The sequence below is a fragment of the Pipistrellus hanaki genome, assembly GCF_964339955.1.
Source record: "Pipistrellus hanaki genome assembly, chromosome: 16".
Lineage (NCBI taxonomy): Eukaryota > Metazoa > Chordata > Mammalia > Chiroptera > Vespertilionidae > Pipistrellus > Pipistrellus hanaki.
In genome coordinates this window covers 13,941,547-13,961,216 of record NC_140518.1, presented here as the reverse complement: position 1 = coordinate 13,961,216, position 19,670 = coordinate 13,941,547, and the positions used below count along the sequence as shown (strand labels likewise).

At 50.8% G+C, this 19,670-nt stretch overlaps 2 protein-coding genes across 3 annotated transcripts; one reads left to right on the top strand and one right to left on the bottom strand.

Moving 5' to 3' along the window:
- The first annotated feature begins 880 nt into the window (after positions 1 to 880).
- On the top strand, positions 881 to 10,370 carry LOC311611686 (interferon-induced 35 kDa protein-like). 2 transcript variants are annotated; one of them, XM_084864063.1, is made up of 7 exons: positions 881 to 1,065; positions 8,091 to 8,210; positions 9,052 to 9,199; positions 9,296 to 9,402; positions 9,504 to 9,690; positions 9,783 to 9,889; positions 10,028 to 10,370. In XM_084864063.1, the coding sequence occupies exons 1-7, from the start codon at positions 1,000 to 1,002 to the stop codon at positions 10,217 to 10,219; spliced, it is 927 nt and encodes a 308-aa protein (XP_084720189.1). In that variant the 5' UTR covers positions 881 to 999; the 3' UTR covers positions 10,220 to 10,370. The 2 variants fall into 2 exon arrangements, with proteins under 2 accessions (XP_084720189.1, XP_084720190.1); XM_084864064.1 differs by lacking the exon at positions 8,091 to 8,210.
- A 152-nt stretch (positions 10,371 to 10,522) lies between these two features.
- On the bottom strand, positions 10,523 to 18,675 carry LOC311611682 (synaptic vesicle membrane protein VAT-1 homolog). The gene is made up of 6 exons (XM_084864059.1): positions 18,230 to 18,675; positions 14,454 to 14,661; positions 13,899 to 14,069; positions 13,716 to 13,805; positions 12,648 to 12,889; positions 10,523 to 12,078 (listed from the first exon to the last, which is right to left on the bottom strand). Exons 1-6 carry the CDS (start codon positions 18,608 to 18,610, stop codon positions 11,995 to 11,997), a joined length of 1,176 nt encoding a protein of 391 aa, XP_084720185.1. The 5' UTR covers positions 18,611 to 18,675; the 3' UTR covers positions 10,523 to 11,994.
- Positions 18,676 to 19,670: the final 995 nt, after the last annotated feature.

The window sequence follows — 19,670 nt, the reverse complement described above, 5'->3', positions numbered from 1 at the left end:
CATGATTCTCATTGTTTCCCTCTAAAATCTATTCTTTAAAGAAAGGGTGTGCTTCTCAGGGCTTGGGATACTTGTGACCATGTTTTTACAAATGAGAGGCTCCAGCTGAACTGGTTCTCAGTCACAGAGACCTATTGGCCAGGCCTGAGGCGCACTTCCATCTGGGGTGGGGGCTGTGAGAAGGGCTCAATGAGTTACCGGTGTAAAAACCCTGGACTAGAGGAAAACAATAGGAAAGACACTGTTTTATGTACTTTAATTTGGCTCCTCTGACCTTTGTTGGGCATCTGTTGAAACACTCCTGTTAGCTTGTACTCAAGACTTTAAACCCTGCTTTGACTAAAAATTCAAGTTCTCGTGCCTCAAAGCCCAAGTTCAAATACTGTCCAAGTTTGGATACATGCTTCACTTGCTATAATTTGACAGTGGACAAATTTATGTAGTTCAGAAGTTTGGAATCTCATTGGTAAAATCTGGAAAGAATTAAGGGGTTGTTTTGAAGACTGAGTTTAATTCATGCAAAACAGAACCAATATTGGGCACAGCAGCTCTCAATAAATGTTATTGTAACAGCTTGGTGAACTTGGAGTGGCTTCGTCCTGGTTGCATTTGACATTCAGTTTTATCGATCAATGTCTGCATGTACCTGGCATTATTCTGGACTCTAGGGAAATATCTACTAACCAGGCAGACAAATTTCTACCCGTGGGCTTCTGCTGGGATTGACAGGTTGGGAATGGTTGGTTGGGGCCAGGATCTAGTTTGCATTTAGTAAGGTAGTTTCCCCTGAGGCCTCGGAGCTGAGTGAAGTGGGTTTAGAGACCAGGAAGTCTCCGAGGGGTGGGGAAAAGCTGTCGGCCCTGTGAGCACCAAATGGGCAGGGACTTCCAGAAACGAAAGTGGAAGCAAAGAGCCCGAGGCAGAGCTGTTTGAGGTGCGTTTCAGGCTCTGCTACAGGAGAGAAGTCTCCTGAGAAGGTGGAAGCAAGGGCTCTGTTGGATGGATTCTGCCGCTTTGTTTCTAGAACCGGAGGTTCGGCTCTGCATGTCAGTGACTCCTGGTCCCGTAAGTGAGGAGGAGGGTGTTGGGCGGGGGCGGAGCAGAGGAGCCTTTCTCGGCCTGGCGGGGAGTCCTAGCCTCTCCCTGTCAGTCTCAGGCCAGCGGAAGGGCTAGGCTGAGAAACGAGGCTGGGATTCCTCTCCCCTGTGGAGTTAGCTCCCTAACCCATTGCCTCAGACAAATCACTACAATCTGTACCTCGAGCTGATGAGTTCCTTGTGTGAATGCATTTTTCTGGAGAGAATCTGTAGTTTTCATTAGATACCCAAAAGGTTCCGTGATCTAAAATCTTAAGAATTGCTCTCATGACAATTCTAAACATTTAAGGCGCTGGCTGGGTAGTTCTGTTGGTTGAGCATCCGTCCTGACACTAAGATTGTGAGTTTGAAGAAATGTACCTCCTCTGAGAACTGAGCTCCTTGCTGCCTGCTGTCCACCACTTCCTGACCTCTACTCATGTGAGGACTGGGCCCCAAGTGGGGCACATACAAGAATCAACCAACAAATATGTAAATAAGTGAAACAAATCTGTTTCTCTCTCTCTCTCTCTCTCTCTCTCTCTCTCTCCCTCCCTCCCTCCCTCAGAAATCAATAAATACAATTTTTTTGAAAAGAGATAAAAGTCCTAGCTGGTTTGGCTCAGTGGATAGAGCATCGGCCTGTGGACTGAAGGGTCCCAGGTTCGATTCTAGCCGAGGGCACATTCCTGGGTTGGGCTTGACCCCCAGAAGGGGGCGTGCTGGAGGCAGCTGATCAATGATTCTCATCATTGATGTTTCTATCTCTCTCTCCTTGATGTTTCTATCTCTCTCTCCTTGCCTCTCAATGAAATCAATTTAAAAAACACACATTAAAAGTAAAAGCTTTGAAGTCATTCCAGACTCCTCTCTTTCTTCACACCCTATTTCTGATCCATCAGCAGCTACAGAGTATTATTTCTTTTGACTACTCGTCACCACCTCCACTGCTACCACCTGGTCGAAGTCACTAGCATCACTTACCTGGATGCTGTAATGGCCTCCCTGCTTATGCTAATTCCCCACATCAGCCTACTCATGCAACTGCCAGGGAATCCTGTTAACCTTTAAGCCTGCCTATGGCTTCCCACCTCGCATCAAGTAAAAGGCCTGCATGATCCAAACCCCTCTGTGACTTTATTTCCAACCACTCCCCTCACTCCCTCTGCTTCCCCGTGTGTTTGCCACACAGGTCTCCTTGCTACCCTCCAAATACACCTGACCAACTCCCACCGCAGGGCCTTTGCACTTGCTTTCCCTTTGCATAGAACTTCCCCCCACATGTACGGCTTGCTCCTTCATCTTCAATTTCATTCTCAGATATCTCAGTGAGGCCGATTCGTATTATCCCATTTAAAATTATCCTCCAACGTTCTCTGCTTTGTTTTTATCCATAACACTTAATCACTAGCATAATGCACATTTCATGTAAACTCCACAAGGAAGTTTTGTCTGTTGTGTTCAATTCTGTGTCCCCAGAGCCTAGAACAGGGCCTGGCAGATGGTAGATGCTGATTGGTGCGTGAGTGAGTGAGTGAGTGAGTACTGGTGAGCAGTGAATGAATGGCCTTCTGGTAGCCAGTTTTATCCCTCCTCCTCCTTTGTGTCTGACACTTCCCAATCCTGGCCTGGCCCTGCTTATCTCTGACCATGTGTTCTATTTCTTCTCTGCATTCTCTCCTGACCCCTGACCAGGTATCCTCAAAGATTTTTTTAAGGTTCTTTTCCTTAGAGAGCTCTTCCATGCTCTTGGCTTCAACCATCACCACATGCTGTTCTAACCCAGGATCTTGTCCACCAAGTCCTGTCCCTGACCTTGCGTGCCTTCAACAGCCTTGGGTTTGATTACCTTTGGCCCATTAGTTAGACTTGATGAACCTCAGGTTCCTCATCTAAAAAAGGTGTTTTGTTTTTTAATTAAAATAGAAAACATGCTGAGACTGGTTTGGCTCAATGGATAGAGCGTCGGCTTGGAGACTGAAGGGTCCCGGGTTCGATTCCGGTCAAGGCATGTACCTTGGTTGCGGGCACATCCCCAGTAGGGGGTGTGCAAGAGGCAGCTGATCGATGACTCTCTCATCGATGTTTCTGACTCTCTATCTCTCTCCCTTCCTCTCTGTAAAAAATCAATAAATACATTATTAAAAAAAAATAAAATAAAATAAAATAAAATAAAATAAAATAGAAAACATATAACAGCACTTTTGTGCCATGTACCACTTTCAAACAATTTTTTTTAAATATATTTTATTGATTTTTATACAGAGAGGAAGGGAGAGAGATAGTTAGAAACATCAATGAGAGAGAATCACCGATCAGCTGCCTCTTGCACACCCCCTACTGGGGATATGCCCACAACCAAGGTACATGCCCTTGACCGGAATCGAACCCGGGACCCTTCAGTCCCCAAGCCAACGCTCTATCCATTGAGCCAAACCGGTCCCGGCACACTTTCAAACAATTAAATACGGGTGTCTGGCTGGGCAGCTCAGTTGGTTGGAGCATCGTCCCATAAACCAAAAAGTTGTGGAATTGGTTCCCAGGCAGGGCACATACCTAGGTTGCAGGTTTAATCCTCTGTTGGGCAAGAGCAGGAGGTAACTAATCAATGTGCCTATCTCACATCAATGTTTCTCTCTCTCCCTCTTTCTCTCTCTCCGTCCCTCCCTCCCTTCTCTCTATAAAATCAATAAAAACATATCCCTGAGAAAGGATTTTTAAAAACTTAAATACAGGTAGAAACTACTATTAACTTGCAGTAGTGAGATGAGCTGATGTAAACCCCAGAGGTCTGGCCCCAGAGTTTGTGCTTTTAACCGGATGCTAAACTGCCTCCTGATACTCCCATGATGAACATAGAGAGCATGAGGTTTTATCATGAGGTTTTGTCTCATGGGATTCTAAACTCAGCAAGTAAGCCAAAAGAATATATGTTGTCAAAATTAACTTTAAATCATGAACTTACCCAAAAAGTATCCAGAATTTATCGTCGCTCAATGAGCTCAATGTAGACTGGGTAGCAGGTTTTTTCAGTGGAGCACCAGATGGCTTGCATTTATTTAAATATTTTTTATTTCATTTTATTTTTTTTTATTTCAGAGGGGAAGGGAGAGAGAGAGAGAAAATCATCAATCAGCTGCCTCCTGCATGCCCCATGCTGGGGATTGAGTGCACAACCCAGCCATATGCCCCAATCAGGAATCGAACCGTGACCTCCTCAACATTCAACCACTGAATCCTGCCAGCCGGGCTGTTTTTATTGATTTTAGATAGAGAGGAAGGGAGAGGGAGAGAGAGAGAAACATTGATCAGCTGCCTCCTGCATGCTCCCTACCAGGGATCAACCTAAAACTTATGCATGTGCTCTGACCAGGAATCAAACTGCATAGGACAATAATCAACTGAGCCACACCAGCCACACACAGACAGGGGTCTTCAAACTATGGCCCGCGGGCCACATGCGGCCCGCAGAGGAGTCTGATCCGGCCCGCCAGGTTTTTTGGGCAGTGAGTGCAGCCAAGGTGTTACAGTAGGAATTAGTAGTTCATATAGTCCGGCCCTCCAGCTCTCTGAGGGACCGTGATCTGGCCCCCACTTTAAAAAGTTTGAGGACCCCTGAGCCAGGACATGGCTTGCAGTTAGAGACCATGTTATCACGTTGTATAAGTAAATAGCCAGTATAGCTGAATTCAGGTTAAGTGATTGCAGTTGGCCTTAAGAGAGTCCTGTAAGAGACAAGTTTCAGTGGGGAGTTGGAGACAGGAGGGAATTTTGTGGTATTTAAAAGAGAGAGAGTCCAGCTGAGCCTGGCATTTACTATAGCAGGCCTGGATCTCCTTCCTTGCCCTCTGGGCCAGTGGCATTATACCAAACTGGGGCACCAGGTCTGCATTCTGGCATCGTCTTCACTGCCCTCTGTCTGTCTAATACAAACATCCACTGTATCCGGGAGGTTGTCTTCGTGAAATGTACTCGCCCACGTGTGCTCCCTGGCTGCCCCTGCCAGAGGTCCGGCTCAGCTGCTTCACGTTGGTGGGAGCTAGAGCCACGCTTCCTGCCCCAGTTCATCCTGCCGTCACTCCCAGGATTCCTTTTAAACACCTTGTCCATTCCCTTCCCCCGTCTTTCAGAAATCTTCACTAGTTCCTCATTTCCTTGCTGATGGCACATCTAACCTCCTCAGCTTGAAATTTTCTTTAAAATAGTCTATTTGTGCCGAAACCGGTTTGGCTCAGTGGTAGAGTGTCCGTCTGCGAACTGAAAGGTCCCGGGTTCGATTCCGGTCAAGGGCATGTTCTTTGGTTGCGGGCACATCCCCGGTGGGGGGTGTGCAGGAGGCGGCTGGTCGATGTTTCTCTCTCATTGACGTTTCTGGCTCTCTATCTCTCTCCCTTCCTCTCTGTAAAAAATCAATAAAATATATTTTAAAAATGATAAAATAAAATAGTCTATTTGTGAAGCTCTTATTTATTTTTATTAAGCTATTTATTAAAAATTAGCATTGCCAGGCACTAGATTTTCAATTATGTATAATTAGATCAAGATTTAAAGCAGAAGTAAAAAGAGAATGGACTGTGGACTGAATCCAGCCCACCAATGTATTTTAGTTTTCATGTATTTTTTACATTGAACCATCTTTTTCAAATAAAAATCCAGGTTTCTGATTTTCCTTTAACCTGTTAACCGAGAGGGACTTATAAATACGTCAAACGTAAACAATATCTGGAACAAGGAGGACATATGAATACGTCCTTGAAATATATGTTGCGCCCTGAAATGGACAGTATATATTTTTTGTAATCTTTATAATTGTTTGTAAAATTTATAATTTTTTAATTCGATGTTTCTATTTTTTTTTGTTGGTATTCTTTTCTATTTGTTTGTAATTTTGTATTTTCCTTTGTGCTTTATATATAAATAAACAAAAAAATATATTTCATTTATTTTAATTAAGTATAAATTTAAAAAATAATAATATGAAATTATGTCCACCGAGCGTGACGGACTGACATGTCCTAGTGAAAGAGTATGTGCCCGTAATACGTTGCGTAATTAAAAAGGGAACTCCCCGGTTAACAGGTTAAAATGGGAGAGATAGGGGATACAGGGCCACAACACACTCCCGTGTGAAAAAACTGGGTTAGAGCCAAGAAGAGGTTGCTACTTTAGCAGGGATACACACTCTCTCCAGTGTCAGGCTCTCCACGTCTCCTTATCTCACTCTACTGGCTCCCTTGGCTCACTGATGTCATCTCACTGGCCCTTATAGGCACTGAGTGTGTGACCCCTTGTTTATAGAAATATGAAGAATGGAGGAAAGAAAAAAAAAATGAGCTACCATTTCTCACTCCTCATAAACCAGCATTATTCAAGCCCTAGTTTTTCTCTGCTTAAAATGAGAGCGAACTCACTGATGTCTTCAATACCCTCTGTAACATGCTTTCGTCCTATTATTGATTCACTCCATTTATTCATTCAACACCCACTTGCCGAAAGCCTGTTTGTGCCAGAGACTCTGCTGAGCTCTGGAGATACAGAGAAGACCAGGACGGAGTCCCATCTCCCCACGCGAGCTCACACTTAGTTCTGGGCTGACCTTATTTTCAGGCTTCCCAGCACCCAGTGGACTATGCCAGCTAGCAACAGCTCCAACCCACAAACAAAGGTGCATTGATTGCTATCCCTGGTGTCATTTCCCTGCCCATGTCAGTCTCTCTCTCTCTCTCTCTCTCTCTCTCTCTCTCTCTCTCTCTTTCCTCTTTCTCTCTCTTTCTCGCTTGCGCTCTCGTGCTCTCGCTCTCTCTCGCTCTCTCTCGGCCTGCTCCAAATGACACCAGCTTGGAACAATGGAAAAGGTAGCTAGCAGTCCAGGGACATGCTGGGGAGGTGTGGGGTAAATTACTCTCCAGCTCTGGGCTTGATTTCTTCACCGTAGAGCACAAATTAGCAGGGTGGAATCACTCTGATAGGGCTGAATTTCTTGGGGCAAATCACTTAACCTTTCTGAGCTCTGGGTTTCCTCGTCTGTAAAGTAAGGACAAGAGGGCTGAGAGGAGAACTGAGTGATATAATCTATATTAATGGTTCAGGACAGGTGCTCGCCTTCTCTGGCGCACGCCTTTCCTACCCCCATTTCTCACCCCCAGGAGCAGTTACCTCTGCCATTCTCCCCCCTAAGCTCCAAAGGCCCTTCTGCCTCTGCAACTTATTTCCTGAGCTTACGCAACCTGGCTGGCTCCCTTCTGTCTCTGTAACTTTTTAAATAAATGTTCTCTTGTAACTTGAAAAAAATAAAACAATGCCTGACATGTTTGTGCTTAATGTGTGTTAGCTAATAGTATTAGGACATTTTGCAACTCTACGCACCCTTTTCCCCTGGAGGCCTCCCTCGATGTGTTAACCCTTTTGCGACTCTGCCTCCTCCAAACTCCTGCTGTCCTCCACAGCCAGTCATGTGATCGCTTACAGTCTCGGGTTCTGATTTGTACAGGCTTGAGGCTTGGCTCTTGTCTTCTACTGCCCTGTGTCAGCACCCAGCACCTCACAGCAGGAGCTCACTCAGTGTGTGTTAAACTCTAGGTCTCAATAATAAACCAGCCATGGCTGCTGCAAAGGCTTCTGCCCTTCAGGGAGTGGCTGAGGCCACCAGGTCCTGAGTAGAGGGGCCAGGACCCGCCCAGGGCCTGGTTGTTTTTTTTTGTTTGTTTGTTAAATAAATTTTATTGGTTTTTTACAGAGAGGAAGAGAGAGAGAGAGAGAGAGAAAAACATCGATGAGAGAGAAACATCGATCAGCTGCCTTCTGCACACCCCCTACTGGGGATGTGCCCGCAACCAAGGTACATGCCCTTGACTGGAATCGAACCTGGGACCTTTCAGTCCTCAGGCCAACGCTCTATCCACTGAGCCAAACCGGTTTCGGCAGTTGGGTTGTTCTTAAGCTGAGAGTCCCGAGTAGGATCCCCTTCCCCTGGAGAGGCCGCTGGCTCTCTGACTGTTCTGTCTGTCCCAATAGGCATTCCTCAGGAGGGGGAGCCTGTTACGCACCCTTCAGGAGGAGCAGGCCAGACTGAAGATGAGGCTGCAGGAACTGCAGGAGCTGAAAAGGGGGCTCAGGGACTCCCCCCAAGACAAGGTAAGCTGGGAGAGGGGTGTGGGCTGGCAGAAAGAGCTGGGGAGTTCTTAGTTTCACTCCTGGCTCTGCCACTTCCTCGCTGTGTAACCTAGTCCTAGAGCAGTGGTCTGCAAACCAGGCTCGAGAGCCACATGTGGCTCTTTGGCCCCTTGAGTGTGGCTCTTCCACAAAATACCACGTGCGGGAGCGCACACACAGTGAGATTGAAACTTCGTGGCCCAGGCGCAGAAGTCTGTTTTCGGCTCTCAAAAGAAATTTCAATCGCTGTATTGTTGATATTTTGGCTCTGTTGACAAATGAGTTTGCCAACATTGTCCTACTTGAACCCTCTGGATCTGGTTTTTCATCATTTGTGTGATGACAAACTAAAATCCTGTATATAAAGTGCCAGGACAGGCATGGCCGGTGTGCTCAGTGGTTGAAGCATCGGCCGGTCTGTGCACCAAAGGGTTGAAGATTTGATTCCCAGTCAAGGGCATGTACCTGGGTTGCAGGTTCAGTACCTGGTCCCAGTTGGGTACGTGGAGAAGGCAACCAATCAATGTGTCTCTCTCACATCGATGTTTCTCCCTCTCTCTCTCCTCTCCTCCCCTTCCACTTTCTCTAAAAGTCAATGGGAAATAATATCCTTGGGTGAGGATTTTTTAAAAAATATTTTAAGTGCCAGAACAAGCTTGACCTGCTTTCGTCGGCTTACTTATCCAGCTCTTCTTCCATTAAACATATTCATCCCTTGCCCTCAGTATCAATCACATGGAACTGGGGACACTTCCTCCTGGGAGGGAGCAGAGAGCTCCCCCACCCTTGAAGGCTATATCAGCCCTGCCCTCCCCATCTCCAGGTCCCATTCCCAGTTCCTGAAGTCCCCCTGGTGTTCCGAGGACACATTAAGGAGGACATGGAAGGGCCCAAGTCTTTGGTCTCCAACCTGCAGATCTCCTACCCTCTGTCTGGAGGCTCAGCTCTCGTCATCTTTGATGACCCCAAGGGTGAGCTGTCTGCGAGGCCTTGGGAGGGAGGCTGGGAGGCTTCCCAGTACTGATCCTGCCTCCCCCCCGCCCCCGCCCCTCTCACCCCCGACCCAGTGGCCAAGCAGGTGCTACGACAAAAGGAGCATCAGATCCAGATGGAAGAGTGTCGGCTGCGGGTGCAGGTCCAGCCCGTGGAGCTACCCGTGGTGACATCCATCCAGGTGACAGAGTGGCAGAGTTCGGGGACCTGCAGGGGGGCCATGCACCTGGACACTGGGGAGAGGGGCTGTGCCTGGAACCACTCCTTCTTGTCTACCCCTAGGTGTCCAGCCAGATGAGTAGCCAGAGAGTGCTGGTCAGCGGGTTTCCTGCGAAGCTCAAGCTGAGTGAGGAGGAGCTGCTGGACAAGGTGGAGCTCTTCTTTGGCAAGACCAAGAACGGGGGAGGAGATGTGGAGACTCGGGAACTGCTGCATGGGGGTGTCATGCTGGGCTTCGCTGAGGAGGAAGGTAAGGGCCTCTCAGGGAGATCAGGGCGGATGCATCAGGCCCCGGAGGAGGAAGCCCTGGACGCTAAAGGCCTTCCCTTCCCGCCCCTGCAGTGGCCCAGAACCTGTGCCGGATCGGCCAGTTCACCGTGCCTCTGGGTGGGCGGCAGTTCCCTCTGAAAGTCTCTCCCTACATGAGTGGAGAGATTCAGAAGGCAGAGGTGAGTGGGAAGGTGGGGAAGGGGGCCTGGCCAGGTAACCTGTCTGCCCCTCTCATATTCCTGGGCCCTGCCTCCTCCGCCCTCTGCCCCAGCCCCGACTCTCATGGGACTTTGCTCATCTCGGAACTCCTTCTCCAGATTAAGTTCCAGCCAGTGCCGCAGGCAGTGCTGGTGCTCAACATTCCCGATGTGCTGGATGGCCCCGAGCTGCAGGATGTGCTGCAGGTGCACTTCCAGAAGCCCACCCGTGGGGGAGGGGAGGTGGAGGCCCTGACAGCCGTGCCCCCAGGAGAGCAACGCCTGGCGGTCTTCACCACCGAGTCCAGCTAGGAGCCTTCTCATCGCCTGCCAGCCCTCTGCCACGGTTCTCTGACCAGGCTGGGGTTGGGTGCATGCGGATGATCAAGATCCTGCTAGTCAACGGAGGGCAGGACTCTGAGTTGTGAAACGCTTTCCCAGACAGTAAAAGTGCCTGCCTGGAGCGATCTCCTTCCTCATTTCATTTCATTTCATGAAAGAAACTTGATTTGGGAAAGGAAGGAGGCGGGGGGTGGAGGGGGGAGGGCAGAAACCCTAGCCTTCCGCCACCAGCACTGACCTTCCCCTCCACTCTCAGAGGCAACAGCCAGGATCCAGGGTTGAGCTTTTTATTGACACAAACACAAAGGCAGCTTCGGTTGGTCATGGGGTGGGTACACAAAAGCAGAAGTCGCACTTCACACCCTTTAGGCCTCATTTAGACAGTGAAGAGGCTGAACCCCTCCCCACCACCTCCCATTGCCAATGGCCGGGCAGGAACCCTTCCTAACGCCAGCTCAGAGCTGAGGGGGCTGCACCTGTACCCTAGGCAGTCCCCACTTTGGTTCCAGGGGCCCAGTTCCTAACCCGCCCCCGCCCCCACCATCTCCCTCACTGCATCTCCCCACCCATGTAAACAAAGTTTGGGCATGAGCTTGAGAAGGTGCCTCCCTGCTCTGAGAAGGCTGGGGGCAAGGGGCCTCCCATGACTGCTCGGGGATGTGCTTTAATGTTCACTTTGGTCCCAGAACAAGAAGTAGACAGCACTGACTCCCAGGGCTCTGGCTGGTAAGTGCCATCCTTCTCTGCAAGGCTGAGAAAACTACCCCCTCTACCTCCTCAACCTCTGAGAGAGAAATGACAGCCCCAGAGAGACAGCACATGGCACAGGACTAGGAGGCAGGGGCTGCTCCTGCCCCTGACACTGGCACTCTCAGGGTTTTGGAGGTGTTGTGGGACTGGGGAGAAGGAGAACCCCAGCTCCACCAGAACAAGGAAGGCACTGGGGAGCACGGGGTGGAGAAGGAGGTGTGAGCAGGGACAGGGCCCCTCTCCACATGCACAGCACAGGTTGTCCATTGCTAAGGCACTGAGAACAATGCAGAGAACTCAGTGAGGGAAGGGGCCTCTGTCCCTCCCCCAGAGTCTGACCTGGGGGAGCAGGTGTGATGCCTGCCTTGTGGTAAGGGGCCTCCTGGGTGAAGAGTGGCAGGAAACCTGGAGGTGGAAGAAGCCCGATTGTGCTTAAGAAGATGGGGGACAAGAAGATGAGGCCACACAATGAGGCAAAGGAGTTCAGAGGTGAGCGCTGGTCGGCCAGGGTTGAAGGGACACTAGGGCGAAACAGGGACATGCTGGACTCACAGAGATTGGCCCCATATCCTGAGCTGACATTTCATTTCTTTGGGGGAGGTAACGGGGCAGGGGCAGGAGGGGCGATGGGGCAGAGGCAGAAGCACGTAGAACGGAACGGGAAGGGATTGGCTAGTCTTGGCACAAAAGCAGCACAGCAGGCCCAAGGGAAGGGGGGGGCAGGAAGCAGCCCGGCTCCCTCTGCCCCTCCCTGTCCCCTTGGCGGGGCCCAGACATCCAAGTGGTCACTTCCCAACCTCTTCAGAGGGCAGGAAGGAGGGAGGGGGCAGCCCTGGCTATAGAGAAAACACAGGGCAGGGGAGAGGTCATCACCATGGAGACCTCTTGGGGAGAGAGGGCAGAGCATTATGATAGAGGATGAAATTCGAGGATCTGGTGGCAAACATAAATGGCCTGCCAGCTTCTCTCTTCCCGAGGGCCTCCCAGCCTCCATCCTAGTTCTCCTTCTCTTCCCCAGGCACCAGGAGGACTTTGCCCACATTCTTCTTCTCATGTATCTGCTTCATGGCATCTGCCACCTGAAAAGGAAGAGAAGGGGCAAAACCGGTTTGGCTCAGTGGATAGAGCATCAGCCTGCGGCCTGAAAGGTCCCCGGTTCGATTCTGGTGTAAAGTCTTGTACCTTGGTTGAGGGCACATCCCCGATTAGTGGTGTGCAGGAGGCAGCTGATGGATGTTTCTTTCTCATCAATGTTTCTAACTATCTCTCTCCCTTCCTCTCTGTAAAAAAATCAATAAAATAGCCAAAACTGGTTTGGCTCAGTGGATAGAGCATCAGCCTGTGGCCTGTGAAGGGTTCCAGGTTCGATTCCGGTCAAGGGCATGTACCTTGGTTGTAGGCACATCCCCAGTAAGGGGTGTGCAGGAGGCAGCTGATCGATGTTTCTCTCTCATCGATGTTTCTAACTCTCTATCCCTCTCTCTTTCTCTCTGTAAAAAATCAATAAAATAATTTTTTTTTTTTGTTCCCAGTGCTCCAGAGAGTCCCCCTAAAGGAGGAGGCCCTCCTCCCCCAAGGAATCCTCCCCCTAGGACCCCAGCCTTTCAGGGTCCTGCCCAGGCCCTCCCTGCAGAGCCATCACACTCACCTTCTCAAAGGGCCACACAGAGTCAATGTGAGGTTTGATGTGGCCCTGGTTGTACAGAGCCACCAGGCGGGACACCACCCCGCTGACCAGCTCCACCTCATCATCCAGGTAGCCCAGGTGGTAGCCACACACGGCCCGGTTGGCCGGCAGCAGCTGCAGAGCTGTCACGCTGAACTGATTCCACCATGTACGTGCCAGGGCCATCAGGTTCCGCTTGGGGCCTGTCATCAAGTTGGCCATTCCTGAGAGACAAGGAGACACGACCTGTGAATCCGGGTGCCAGGCCCAGCCCTGTGGGCCCTTAGCATTATCCACACCAGTGCCAGGAAGTGACAGCATAACCCACTGCCTGCAGCCTATCAAGCTCTAAAAGACTCCATCTAACTCAAAAATGGTTCTAATCTCTATTTGTTTCTTTTTATGTGAAATGCTTTTTTTTAATTTTATTTCTCAGTGACAGTTTACATTCATTATTATGTAATGAATACATAATAATGTATTTTGTATTAGTTTCAGGTGTGTGAAATGGTGTTTTAAGTGGAAATGCAGTTGTCCCAGAAGTCAGGAGGGTGGAACAGAGGAAGGCAGATGGGGTGGTTGTGCATCAAGAATAATCCCAGCCCTAGCTGGTTTGGCTCAGTGGATAAAGCGGAGGCCTGTGGTCTGAGAGGTCCCGGATTCAACACCGGTCAAGGGCACATGCCCAGGTTCTGGGCTCGATCCCCAGAGTGGGGTATGCAGGAGGCAGCCAATCAATGGTTCTCTCTCATCATTGATGTTTCTATCTCTTTCTCCCTCTCCTTCCGTCTCTGAAATCAATAAAAATATATTTTTAAAAAAGAATAATCCCCAAACAGGAGCACAGAAAGAACACAATTTACTGTCTCTCACACGGGAGGTTGTGAAAGAAAATGACAACAGCTGCACCCAGGAGGCAGCAATCTGAGTGCAACATCTCAGGGCCATCTTAACTCTAGCACTTTCTCTCCAGATCCTGGGTCCCTGCCCCTTCTTCATTCAAGAGCCCTGGGCCCCTAGATCCCTCCCCATTCTGGCCCACAGACTTACCATAGGTGATCAGCTTGCCCATGGGTTTCAGGAGGTTGTAGCCCTTAGTAGTGTCGGCCCCACCCAGAGGGTCCATGACGATGTCCACACCTGTCACAGAGTAAGGGGGACCGGGAGCAGCAATAGAACCCACCAATTTGGAGACCTCCCCTCCGTGCCATGCCGTCCCATACCCTGGCCCACCTTTGGGGGAGATCTTCTTGACCGCTTCCACGTAGTCAGTCGTGTGGTAGTCAATGGGATGTGTGACCCCGTTCTCCTTCAGTATCTCATGCTTGCTGGCTGAGGCCGTTCCGAACACCGTCACATTCTCCACTGTTCGGCACAGCTGCAAGGCGGCTATACCCACACCCCCTGCAGGGAGACACTTTCATAAGTAGGAGATATAGTCATCTAGCCTCCATTCTTGCCTTTCAAGGACCAACCCCACCATCTTCATTTTGCCTGGGCTCAATCAGAGGCTTTCTGCACTCATCTCATGTCCAATTTCTGTGATTGAGAATTGGGGGAAGGGTATCTGGCAAGGAAGGGGTGCTGGGCCACAGCATGTTGCTATGGATAGCACACCAGGCTGGATCTGGTGCCTGAATGTTGCCACGGCAACAATACTGCAGAGGCCTTGGGAGCCATAGGCCAAGGCAGCCTGGTGTTACCATGGCAACAGTCCAGACATGCTACTGAGAAGGGGCCTAGGAGGAAATATGGCTAAGGAGGGGCATAAAGGAAAGGGCCTGTTACCTGCAGCCATGTGTACCAAGACGCTGTGGCCAGGCCGTAGGTGGCCAAAGTCAAAGAGGACCATGTATGCGGTGATGTAATTAACCAGCAAGGCAGCAGCTTCCTCAAAGGTCATGGCCTCAGGCATCAGAAAGGTCTGGGCTGAGAGCACAGTCACCTCCTCCTGCCACATGCCGCAGCGGACCAACACCATCACCCGATCCCCTACCTTGAAGAACGAAAGCAGAGCATGATTAAGTCACTCATTCATTCACTCATTGGCAATTTATGACCTTCTGTTATGTACAAGGCCCTCTTCCTGGTAATGAAGGAGCAGCGGTAGTTACGGTAATAATAATAATAATGTCATTACAAACAATAACAACTTGCCTTTACTGAATGCTTCCCGAGGACCAGGCTATAGGGCTTTATATATATATAAACACTTAACTAATCCTTACACCAGCTCTTTAAGGTAGATACCATCCTTATCTCCATTATACAGATATTAGACTTCACTATTGTGTAAGATCCCTGATGCAAGAAGCTTACAGTTGGGGCAGCATAAAGTATTGAAGAGATCAAACTGCTTCTGTTAAAAAAAAAAAAAAACTAAAAAAAAAAAAACAGGCTGCACTACTTATTGACCATGTGACATTAGGCAAACAGAAAACTAACTTTTTTTTTTTAAGGAGGGATTTTTCTTCCTTTTCTTTTTTAAAATGTATTTTATTGATTTTTAAAAATATATATAGTATATATTTTTGTTTTGTTTCTTGTGTGATTTTTTAAAATATATTTTATTGATTTTTTACAGAGAGGAAGGGAGAGAGACAGAGAGCCAGAAACACTGATAAGAGAGAAACATCGACCAGCTGCCTCCTACACACCCCCTACGGGGGATGTGCCCGCAACCAATGTACATGCCCCTGACCTTAATCGAACCTGGGACCTTTCAGTCCGCAGACCGACGCTCTATACACTGACCCAAACCAATTTTGGCAAAAATTAACTTTTTTGAGCCTCAGTTTTCCTATCTGTAAATTAGGGAGTTGTGAGGATTAAGTAACAAAAAAATCATTTAGTCTTTTTTTTTAGCCAAATGTTGGCCACATAGTAGACACTCAGTGGTATTAACTAACAACAACAATAATGACAATAATAGTAACCAGGAGGAGAGGTGACCAAGTCCAGTAACTGAAGGAAGATGGAGTATGTGATATGGTCAATACCACAGTACAGGTCAGAGATCAGTTAGAACTGGGTGTGGTTCCCTCAGAAGAAGTAGCTGAGTCAGCACTGGGGCCCAGGAGCACTTTCACTCAGAGATGTGTGTGTTGTGGGCAGAGGTGATGGACAAGAAGAGCCACACGCCAAAACGGGTTTGGCTCAATGGATAGAGCCTCGGTCTGCGGACTGAAAGGTCCCGGGTTCGATTCCGGTCAAGGGCATGTACCTTGTTTGTGGGCACATCCCTAGTGGGGGGTGTGCAGGAGGCATCTGGCCGATGTTTCTCTCTCATCGATGTAACTCTCTATCCCTCTCTCTTCCTCTCTGTAAAAAAATCAATAAAATATATTTTTGAAAAAAAGAAAAAAAGAAGAAGAGCCACACAATCCCTCTCACCAGGAAAAGGTATCTCCTAACTCTTAGCCACCTGTAGGAGAGGCTCCTTTCAGCGTAGGGCAGGGAAAGGGAGCATTCTCAGGAGAAAGGGAGGCCCCTCCCGCTCTTTGAAGAGCATGGAGAGGGAGGTGTGGGTGCTATTCTGGGACAATCTGGGTCTGTCTTGGCCCCTGCCAGGAATGATGGGAATTCTGTATATTAAAAGGTTTGGGATCCATGAGGAAGGGGCATGGGACTCTCCCACACGCCCTTTTCCTGTCCTCAAGGCCCCCCATTCCATTGATTGTGGAGGTGGAGGGCAGGCCAGGATCTTTCCCTTTAAGCACTGATCTGAGACGAGGAGCGGGGAATGGAAGCATTCCACACGAAGACTCAGGATTAGCAGGCTCGGCAGTGACCCCGGAGGACTGGGAAAAATCAGTGGTCGGTCTGGTTGGTGACCAGGCCCACATCTGGCCCAGAACACAGCTGACCACTTACCCAGATTAATGCCCACCTCTCAGCCCATCACAGAGCAGAGTCAGCCCTGATATCAGGAGGCAAGGAGGGAGCCCTCCCTACAGAACCCAGCCTCTTAAAATCAGATTCTTGCCCTGGACAGGATATCCTGTATTTACCAAGAGGAAAGTGTGGGGAGGGGAGGTTTGGTGGGTGGCCTACATCAGCAGCATGAACTACAACTGGCCCCACTAAAAAAAAAAAATTTCCTCTTAGCACCCTCTCAAGAGTGGGATTATTTAAAAGTCAGTGGAAAGGGTGGGGCCAGAGCTGAATCCAGGAAGAAGCCCTTAAAAGAGGATATGTCTGCGTGTACAAATAAATCCAAGAATTCCAGCCCTGGGATTTAGGACTGGCAGGCCCAGCGAGAGAAAGGCTGCATCTGAGGGGCCTCTCTTGCGGGGGCCCGATTTGAAAAGAAACCCCTAAACAAATGACATGCAAAGGCTCACTCCAAGTCTCTCAAAAAGTTGGTTATTTGGAACTCTCTGGTGTCCAGGGTTGTAGCCAAGATTAATGATAAACAAAAAGGAGAAACAGCCGAAACCGGTTTGGCTGCGGACTGGAAGGTCCGGGGTTCGATTCCAGTTAAGGGCATGTACCTGGGTTGCAGGCACATCCCCAGTGGGAGGTGTGCAAGAGGCAGCTGATCAATGATTCTCTCTCATCGGTGTTTCTGACTCTCTATCCCTCTCCTTTCCTCTCTGTAAAAATAAAAAATAAAAAATATATATATAAAAAAAAAAAAGGAGAAACAGACCTGCAGAGCTGGGCCAACCTGCTCCCGCTGCCACACCCCTCAACCCCAGTCCAAAACAGCACCTCCAGGGGTTCCGAGGGTCCTCCTCGAGGAAGGCTTAGGCAGGGTCTGCCTGCTGGGACTTTCCCAACGGCAGCCACGGGGGTCGTGACCCCATGGCTGAGTCACCGGAGGAGGAGGAGATATTGCAGTCACGGGAGTCAGAGTCCAAAACAAAGATCCAGAGACCTAATCTCAACTCCGCACCCATATCTCCCCGCTCCCTGGCTCCCAACAAAATCAGACGGGCCTTGTGGGGCCGGTGGAGGGGCGGTGGCAGGCTCCCTCTCTTCCATAGGATGGGCGTGCCTCCTCTCTGGCCCCGTCCAGGGAGGGGCCGCCTCACACCCCCACAGACCACGGGGCTGCATGTGACTAGGGCTCTGGCACAGCCCTCTGCCGCCGCCCAGCCCTGACTCCATAGCTCCTCAGGCTCACTGAGGAACGAGGCACCAATCGGGGCCACAAACCGCCGTTAAGGGCTGTGTTTGACGGGCAGGGGCACAGGTGTGGCTTCACTGGGGATTGCGGGATGGGGGGCGGGGGAGGGGGCACTAATAAGGTCATTACGCGCATGCGCACGGGCGCCTTATTGTTTTCCCCCCAAACACACCCACCACCACCCCCGCTGCTCCTGGGCGGCGGCCACCATGAAAACTGGTTGGGAAGGGGGATAGCTCCGGCTCCCGCCGCCCCCAAATGTAAACCCAGTTTCCCAGGAGCTTCAGAACCCGGGCCCCTTTCCTATCCTACGTCTTCCACGCCCGTCTGTCTCCCCAGGTCCCCCCAGCCAGCTTCCCCCGCGCTGCCACACCCCCGCGGCCGCCCCTCCCGCCCGGCCGCCCGCACCCCCGGCCGGGGCTGCCCCGCTCACCTTGCGGTCCTGGACTCCCTCGCCCACCGCGACCACGACCCCCGCGCCCTCCATGCCCGGCGTGTAGGGCAGCGGCGGCGTCCGGTCGTAGAGCCCCTGCCGCGCCATCACGTCGGCGAAGTTGAGGCCACTGGCCCGGACGCGCACGGTCACCTGGCCGGGGCCGGGGGCCGGGGGCGCGGCCGGCCTGGTCTGCAGCTTCAGCTTGTCGTAGCCGCCGAAGCCCGTGAGCACCAGGAAGCGCAGCGGCGGCGCCGAAGCGGCCGCGGCCGCCCCTTCGGAGGCCGCGGGCGGCTGGGCGTCTCCCGCGGCTCCGGCGGGCCCGGCCTCGGCCGCCGCCTCCACGGTGGCCACCTCGGCTGCCTCTCTCTCCGCGGACATGGCTGGGACTCCGACGTGCGCGCTCAGCTGGGCGGAAGGCTGCACAGCTGGGGAGGGCGGGGCGCGCGCCCGGACGGGCCGCGGCGGAGAGCTCGGGCGGAGGGGCGGGGCTTCGCCGCCCCCTTAAAGGGCCACGGCCACCGTGCAGGGGGCCGCGCGGGCGCGAGAAAACTGGAGACTGGAACCTCTGAGGACGGAGAGAGCGAGAGAGCGAGGGCATTCTTGGGGTCATGCAGATCGCGATTCAGTTTACTTGTGCATTCACAGTGAGCCTTACGCAAGTTAAAGTATATGTTAAGGAGCAGTTCTGAAGGACGGTCTCAAAATCTGAGCTGACTTCAAATTTGTAGAGTTCCCCACCTGTAGACCGGAACCCAAACAATTTATTGTTTAGACTCTGACTCTACCCATACGTGACCTATTCCGTGTGCTCCCATCAACGACATACTTGGAGCAGGGAGATAGAGTCTTAGAAACTTTCCATTTGGTTTTGTTTAGTAAAGCTCTGTGCTTCCATTTTCCCCTTCTGTCAAATGGGGAAGATACTGCTTGATAAAGGGTAAAGATAAAATTAAATCCAGTATTCTCGATGGAAAGAGTGCTTTTCAAAAGTGAAACATGTCAGACAAAGGCAAAACAGAAGCTCGATTATTGTTAGACTCCGGATCAAGCGTGAAATGACTGTAGAGTTTGTCTCTGGCTCCAGCAGGGCTGTCGCTCTGGGCAATTCCATCTGCCTCTTCTTCGCTCCCCATCCCTGACTCCCCGAAGTATCCACCAGAGGACGCAGCTCCCCAAAACTTTCCACCCTGTGCTCGGCTGAAGAAACTCGTTCCTGCCTCCCGCTAGTCCAGGCCCGCCCGTAAGTCACCATCGCCCCAGACAAGGCCACTCATTGCCATGGGGACGGAAAGCCATGACGTCACCATTTTCCTGGTGCGGGTGATGGAGTCCCTACCCTCCTAACCCCAGGACTCCCTGCCGGGACCCGAGCATCGAGGAGGGAGACCGTCCCCCGGCTCCATCACCCACCCCCGCGACCTCAGCCCCCCGCTCCCAG

What these genes read in the sequence shown, in the direction of transcription:
- LOC311611686 (XM_084864063.1), top strand. Translation starts at nt 1,000, where the DNA reads ATGGATTCTGCCGCTTTGTTTCTAGAACCGGAGGTTCGGCTCTGCATG. An exon ending in TGTCAGTGACTCCTGGTCCC is followed by an intron (nt 1,066 to 8,090) that starts GTAAGTGAGGAG and finishes CTGTCCCAATAG; the next exon opens with GCATTCCTCAGGAGGGGGAG. An exon ending in CATCTTTGATGACCCCAAGG is followed by an intron (nt 9,200 to 9,295) that starts GTGAGCTGTCTG and finishes CCCCCGACCCAG; the next exon opens with TGGCCAAGCAGGTGCTACGA.
- LOC311611682 (XM_084864059.1), bottom strand. Translation starts at nt 18,610, where the DNA reads ATGTCCGCGGAGAGAGAGGCAGCCGAGGTGGCCACCGTGGAGGCGGCG. An exon ending in CAAGAAGATCTCCCCCAAAG is followed by an intron (nt 13,806 to 13,898) that starts GTGGGCCAGGGT and finishes ACTCTGTGACAG; the next exon opens with GTGTGGACATCGTCATGGAC. An exon ending in CTGTGTGGCCCTTTGAGAAG is followed by an intron (nt 12,079 to 12,647) that starts GTGAGTGTGATG and finishes CTTCCTTTTCAG; the next exon opens with GTGGCAGATGCCATGAAGCA.